The 7978-nt window shown below is 35.6% G+C and overlaps 1 protein-coding gene across 1 annotated transcript in view; it reads right to left on the bottom strand.

Moving 5' to 3' along the window:
* The window catches only part of LOC106874666 (malonate--CoA ligase ACSF3, mitochondrial), a 17703-nt gene extending 11964 nt beyond the window's left edge, over positions 1–5739 (bottom strand). The window contains exons 1-3 of the mRNA XM_014922464.2: positions 5164–5739; positions 2394–2572; positions 1881–2026 (exon numbers count right to left, since the gene is read on the bottom strand). Of these exons, the coding sequence (XP_014777950.2) occupies positions 1881–2026; positions 2394–2572; positions 5164–5370 (532 nt within the window). The 5' untranslated portion in view covers positions 5371–5739. The remainder of the gene's footprint in view (positions 1–1880; positions 2027–2393; positions 2573–5163) is intronic.
* Between the last annotated feature and the right edge of the window lie 2239 nt (positions 5740–7978).

Below are 7978 nucleotides of genomic sequence, written 5' to 3'. Positions count from 1 at the left end.
GGCACATAAAAGACACCATTTCGAGCGTGGCCGTTTTCGTGCGGGTGACACATAAAAGCACCCACTACACTCTCTGAGTGGTTGGCGTTAGGAAGGGCATCCAGCTGTAGAAACTCTGCCAAATCAGACTGGAGCCTGGTGTTGCCATCCGGTTTCACCAGTCCTCAGTCAAATCGTCCAACCCATGCTAGCATGGAAAGCGGACGTTAAACGATGATGATGATGATGATGATATATATATGATATATATATATATGTATATATTCACACAAACACACATACATACACTATGGGCTTCTTTCAGTTTCTGTCTGAAGTCCACTTACAAGGCTTTAGTTGACCCAAGGCTATAGTAGAAGACACTTGCCCAAGGTGTCATGTAGAGGGAATGAACCCAGAACCATGTGGTTAAGAAGCTAACTTCTTACCACACAGCCACATCTGATATATATATATATATATCAAATGTTTAGTTTGTGATTTCAAGATTGTCAATTTAATTCCCAGACCAGGGGCAAGTTGTGTCCTTGAGCAAGGCACTCCATTTCACATTGCTCTTACCTGTCCACTCAGCTGAGAATAAGAACCAGCAACATCTCAGGGGATAACCCTACAATGGACAGATTGGCGTCTTTTCCAGGAGTTTCCATAAGTAGAAGTAGTAACCACTTGACAATATTTCAAACTTCAGCAAGGCTACCATGACAGCCTAAGTTTCCAAGTTACCCCATTGCTTCAATTTGATATGTATATTAACCAAGGTGGATAATTCTGGATGTAACTAACATGATGTTAATCTACATTTAGAAAAAAATTCAAGAGAAAAGTTCCTTTGTAGAAGAGTTTTTGGTATAAAATTGTTGATTTGTGCAAGGATTTTTGTTTAAAATTTCTTAAGAAAAATGATAATAATTGTTGATTTTATGCATTGGCAAAGTACAACAGCACAAATAAAACAGCTCCAGTGGGTAATCAAATTTGGATCGGTGCTAACTCACTAATAAATTATTACTCATCTTCATTATCATCCCTTTCCACACTATCTTTCATTGAACAACTCATTTCTGTAACTTCAGTTATCTGTCTCCTCTGAGCTGCCATATCTCTATGTCAGCACTTTTCATATCAGCTACCATTCTCCACACCCTCTCATGTTTGCCATCAAAAGTCCTCACCCCTCTCTGTGAATGTATATCACCTTGCACACCATTCCTCTACTTCTTGATCCACTTCTATTTCTATCTCACCTCCCTACCGATATTTCCCATTTTTGTTCATAACACACTACATTCTCCTCTGCCCTCATCTCTCAGCTAACCATTCATTACTCTCTTCTCTTACTCTTATGAAATTACCCCTCTCCTAGATCCACTGCCCATATCCTCTCATACTTCTCCTGTACCTTGAAAGTTTGCTAACATACCATGTCACCACTATCTTATCTTTCTAGCTGCTCTCATCCATCCTTGCATAATATGAGGTAAACATATATCTTCTTTATAGCAAGATGACTGGGCTTGCCTTCTTCCATATTTCAGCCTCTAAACACCTGGGATAAGGCCAGCTTCCCCTCTCTCAAATACAACCTTGCTCAAAGGGGCTTTTTCCTGTTCCCTTCAAGTCTTGCAAGTAACCTGGTAACCTCACCAATAGCAGTAGCAATGGGGTGGGGCACCCAGCACATACTATGAAGTAGTTGGCACTAGGAAGAGCATCCAGCTGTAGAAATCATCCCAAAGCTGATATTGAAGCTTGACACAGTCCTGTGACTGTCAGATCCTGTCAAACAGTCCAACCCATACCAGTATGGAAAACAGACCTTAAAACTAATGATGATGATTATGTACATAAAGTAGCTTGGCAGTTTTTTGAACACAGACCTGGAATTCTGGGCCCATCAAGTGGATTAGTCAGAGCCATCCCGATTTCACTCATGCCATATCGTTCCAACAATCGATGTCCAGTGATTTCTTCCCACCGCTCCATGATCGGCTGTGGTAATGATGCTGAGCCACTGACCATGAGCCTAAAAGGAGACAAAATACAAAAATGAGTCTCAGAATTTTTAAATATCATCAGCAATTTGAATTTTTAATATCTTTCATTAAATTTTCAATGTTAATATGAACTGGTATTTGGAAATTTACATTATTTCAGAAATAGCTCATTATTGCAGTTGGTAAACTTACAATTCTGCAGGGTAGAACTGTAAGCTATGGACAGTTCGGATGGCTTGCTGAAATTCTATTATCTAGCTAGTAGAGTGAGATGCATGAAGGTTTAGTAAGCTGCTATCAGTATTAGAATTAGGCATCTTTCCTTGTACTGTGTATATACAGTATAAAATATATGTAAGAAGTGCAATGTTTTTAGGGCTCTTTTTTTTTTTTTACCTGATACGATTCTGACAGGTGTTTTTGACATATTTTCCCATGTACATATTTTCCTGGTTATTTCGCATATTTGATTCATAGTTTTCAATCAGCTTGGCATAAATAGTAGGTACAGCCATGAATAAATTAATTCTTAGACCATCATTGGCTCCAACAGGGTTCAGCAGCCGAGACCACACCTAGAATTATAGCAAGAGAGAAGCAATGTGTTCAGTGAAATATAACCTATTCTTTATAAATGTTCCTAATTACAGGTGAATACTATCAGCAACCACCCCAACCATCCAGCTAATATCATCTTCAGCTTTAATGGGATTTTCTTTATATTCATTATCCTCTGGTGGTAACAGCTGAACAAGTATGCAATCAATTTCCAAATATCTCAATCCTATGTCTTCTACAATTCATTTATCTGCCAAACACTAGGTCATCTTTAGTAGCCTTTATCAACAACATATTTGCTTATATTAGATATCCATACAAACACAGTTGTCTCTTTCACTAATGTATTTGCTTGTGAATGGATAAAATGACAACTTTGTATTATGATCATTTTTTTTTTTTTTAATATTTTACCAAAAATAAAGTCGCAATTTGATACAGAAACTTAGAATAACATTACAGCATTAAACAAATAAGTAATAAAGACAAACCAATGGAGAAGTCCCTACATGGTTTCTCAACTTGTCAAAAAAAAAAAAAAAAATAGCTAGCTTACTCTCTTAAAAGAGAACACAACAGATAATGCAGTGATAGACATATGTTTGAATAAAAGAGAAATGACTATGGTTAACATGCCTTTGATCAAGTCAACTTAAATAGAGCTTCCTGGGGTTAAGCAACAAAAAGCAGCCAAAAGGCAGCAAAAGTATAATCTTTTATTTTAACTATAAAGATTATACTTTAGTCCAGCAAAAGTATAATTTCTATAGTTGAAATAAAATAAAAAGTAAATGAAGTGCAATTATTACTTCCATAAATGTTTCCAAAAGCACAAATTCCTAATGCTTGTACAAATTCTGTATATAAAAATATTTGCAAGCATAAAAGGCAGTGAAGTGATAAAAATGGTACAACTATGGACCAGTACCTTAATTTTGTAAAATATTTTGTTTGGTCCTTTATTGGGAGTATTTAGTTGCAAACACCATTCTAAGTTCAAATCTCATCAGGACCTGTTTTGATTTTCATCTCTTTGGGGGTTAGTAAAATAAAGAGCAACTCCTCTGCAAAAATAAACCCTGTGTTTTATTCAATATAAATCAATACTTGTATCTGGTGTTTGAGATAGCGTCTATATTATTTTTATATCAATAACTACAAAGCCATACTGAATCACAGTTTCATTAGCAGAGGTGTAAAGTTATAGGACTGGAGTGCTATATCAGCTGGCTTTTGACAAGCTTCTACAACTTAAAGGAAGTATATAAGAAAACATTTTTCTAAAATGAACAAACATTTAAATCTTTTTTTTTAACAGATCCTGAATAGATGAAGAGGATTTTGATACTAAGTTTGATTCAGTAAACACAATTACAGAGCATCTCCCTTATTTGGTGATCATGGTGGTGATATTACAGTCTACTTAGAGGAAAATAGTTACAACTTAGCAGCAAAACAGTTGTTGGCAACCAGTATTTCAGAATGGAGGTTTGCTCCTAAGACGTAAATCAATAACTTGGTTTTTATTCTGATTTTATTTCATTTGTATCATGAACAGCTTTGATTCAAAGTAATTATCAATATTAATAACTTCTTTAATTAAGTGAAATATTGCTAATAACTGAGATTAATATTAAGAGAGAGAATATAGACAGTTGAACTGACTCCATGCAAGTTTGACACACCACACTTTGTGTTGCCTTCATTACTCTGGTGGTGTTGATGATAAAATAAAAGTTTAAGAGCTTTAGTACAAGGTAATAAATCTATCAGTAAAAAGTATATAGTAACAGGTGTAGGTATAGCTGTGTGGTTAAGAAGTTTGGGGTTCAGTTCCACTGTGTAAAAGCTTGTGCAAGTGTCTTCTATTATAGCCCAGATTGGCCCAATGCATTGCGAGTGAATTTGGCAAAAAGCAATTGTATGAAAGCTTGTGCATGCATGTGTGTATTGACAACTTGTGTTGGTTTGTTTATGCTCTGGTAACTTAGCAGTTTGAAAAAAGAAGACAAATAGAAAAAGTACCAGACTTAAAAAATAGGTACTGGGGACAATTGCAGTCCAATGACTGAAACAAGCAAAATAAAGAAAATAAAATGACCAATACATAACAGGTACTTTTATTATATCACCAGCCCAACCCCACGCAGCTCACTTCTACTAAGTGATAAAAAGCAAAGCTAACCATAGCAGAATTTTATCTCAGAATGTAAAAGCACTGCAATGTACTTATTCCACTACCAGGGGTTAAAACAGAGAAAACCAAATACAACCCACCCAACAAATGAGTGCCTCTCCTCTCTGTTAATATGAAGAAAAAGAAACAGAGAACAGGACTTCTCCACTAGTTCACCTAAAAAACACTGGTAAAGATAGATGATTTAACCCTATCATCAACAAATATTGAAATGCAATGCCTTTGTTTCAATTGATTTTGAAAATAGTGAAGAATATATTAAAATAACTGTCATACTTAAGTTGATATTTGGAACATAAATTAATATGAAGTTGAAAGTGGAGGTTTTAACTTATATTATAGGACCAAGAGTGGTCACCAGAGAGCTAGTATCAAAGGAGTGAATGAAAATAAAGTCCAAATGATAATTACCGTTTGTGGGTCAAATTTCGTAAGCATCACACAAGTAGCACCACAATGGAATGGCGTCATAAGTACATTAACAATGCCATGAACATGATGTAGTGGTAATGTGTGTAAAATAACATCATTTCTTGTCCATCCCCAGCTGTATATCATAGCTTCTATCTGAGCAGTTAAGTTGCCATGAGTTAGCACCACACCCTGAAACAATAACATACTTTAATCAGTAGACTGCTGCAAAGACAAAGAGACAATTTTAATAAGCTTTGAAAGATTGTCATGCACATTTACTCTCTTCCATATTCAAGAAGACAATAATTTTCAGATTCAGACTCTTTCAAGGAATACTAAAACTTAGCATTTTTTTTACAACACCTACATTTCATACAAAGGCATCTGGATAAACAAATAAATATTACAATAATAAATAACAAGGAATAAAGGCAACACCCAACCTTAATAGCTCTAGATCCCTTCAGTTATTTCAATTTGTGACTTAAGAACAAGCAAAGACATTCTACATTTGTTAGAAATGTATTAATATTTTAGCAAAATGTTAGCTATCAAATAACACTGTTATATTGTTATGATTATAGAAAGGTCACAAAGTTGGATATTCCCTAGAGTAAAATGCAAATTTACCTATTTAGCAAAATAAATTTTGGATGTTACAGTTATGTCAGTGTTCAAAATACTAAAGATTACCATTAAACAAACAAGTTAGACTCAATACATTTGATCAATTACAAGAAACAGTAGTTAATTTCCAAATTAAGCCCTACTGCATCACTACCTTCAACAACTTCAATTAATCTAATCTAAAAATTATGAAAATCAATCCAAAATAAATCCTTGACCCACAAGGAATAACATACTGGATTATGAACCAACAACAGTCCTTGCACAGTCATTTAATCCGTTATAATAGGAACCAAATTGCCTCCAATTCACACACTGCCAGTCTTAGAAAAGAACTTACACTGCTTAATGGAGTACTAGAAAATGAGATGATCGAGGTTAGAACATCACTGATCAGAGGGCTTCTCAACCTGAGCTAACCTGGGACTAAGCAACAACTTACTGTATTGAGACCACTGACTTCATCTGTCATTGGTCCTGGAATACCTTTCATAGACCCACCATCAAGTCAGTCGAAGTATGACAGAAGTAATCATTTTCAATACTTCAGGGTTCCAAACATTATTTTCATTACAAGTAGAAAGATATATTTTTTCAATGCATATGTACTGATAGAACAGCATATATAGCATAAAATCTTTACAGAACAGAAAAATCTGTCAGAAACCAGCCATGAGACTCGAACTCACATCCCTTCAATTTCTGGTCAAAGTGCTTTACCATTTAAGCTAAACTGCTTTACTGACAAATTCTTCTGCAATTTAGAATTTATAAACTCATCTAGAAACACTAGATGGAATAGAAATTATGTCATATGTAAACAAACATAAGTTTGTTTTTGAAGCGCTGAAATGTATTGTAGTACAAGATATATTTTTTCAATGCGTAAGTATTGATAGAACAGTATATACAGGATAAAATCCTTACAGAGCAGAAAAAATTTCAGCGCTTTAAAAACAAACTTGTTTGCGTACATATGACATAATTTCTATTCCATTTAGTGTTTCTAGATGAGTCTATAAATTCTAAATTGCAGAAGAATTTGTCAGTAAAGCAGTTTAGCTTAAATGGTAAAGCACTTTGACCAGAAACTGAAGGGATGTGAGTTCGAGTCTCATGGCTGGTTGTGACAGATTTTTCTGCTCAAAGGATTTTATCCTATATATGCTGTTCTATCAGCATATATATTGAAAAAAATGTATCTTTCTACTTGTACTACAATACATTTCAGTACTTCAAAAACGAACTTATGTTTGTTTACATATAACATAATTATTTTCATTGATTACTACAACCATTAACACTACTATCATCAAGATTAAAATGTCTAAAGCAGTAACAATATTAAATCTTGACAGGAATGCATATATCTCAAAATTAATCCAATCTACTCCAAATGACAGCATAATTACAATAACAAGAATTATTATATATATTATGCCTGCTTAGTATCCTGTAGCCTCCCCAACTTGTACACTATCTCCCTTCAATCCTTGTAGATGTTCTCTAACGGCTTCTCTCACTACTCCTCTCTCTTCCCAACACACACTACTTCTCTAGCTACCTGAGGTACCACCTGGACACCTCATCCAACTGTCTATTTCCTTAGAGATACCTCTAATTCATTCTTGTTCTCTCTTTCCTAAATGTAAGTAGCCATGTAGCTGCTCCCTCTAAAACAAATTTCTTCCCTCCTACCTTAATCCCCATCTAACATACAAAAGCAACATACGTCCCTTCCTGGATTGGTTGACGAGCAATCTACATGGTGACCTCAAGAGTGCATGAGAAAAACACCCAGAACACATTGCAAAATGATTGGCAATCGAAAGGGCACCCAACAGCATAAACTCTGCCAAAGCAGACACTGGAGTAGGATGCAGTCCTTGATTCATTGGATCCATGTCAAACCAGCCAACCCATTGATGTGTGTGTGTGTGTGCATGCGTATATATCATCATCATCATTTAACGTCCGCTTTCCATGCTAGCATGGGTTGGACGATTTGACTGAAGACTGGTGAAACCGGATGGCAACACCAGGCTCCAATCTGATTTGGCAGAGTTTCTACAGCTGGATGCCCTTCCTAACGCCAACCACTCAGAGAGTGTAGTGGGTGCTTTTACGTGTCACCCGCACGAAGGCCAGTCAGGCGATACTGGCAACGGCCACGCTCAAAATGGTG

The sequence above is a fragment of the Octopus bimaculoides genome, chromosome 1 (genome assembly GCF_001194135.2).
Source record: "Octopus bimaculoides isolate UCB-OBI-ISO-001 chromosome 1, ASM119413v2, whole genome shotgun sequence".
Lineage (NCBI taxonomy): Eukaryota > Metazoa > Mollusca > Cephalopoda > Octopoda > Octopodidae > Octopus > Octopus bimaculoides.
This window is presented reverse-complemented; position numbering and strand designations above follow the sequence as displayed.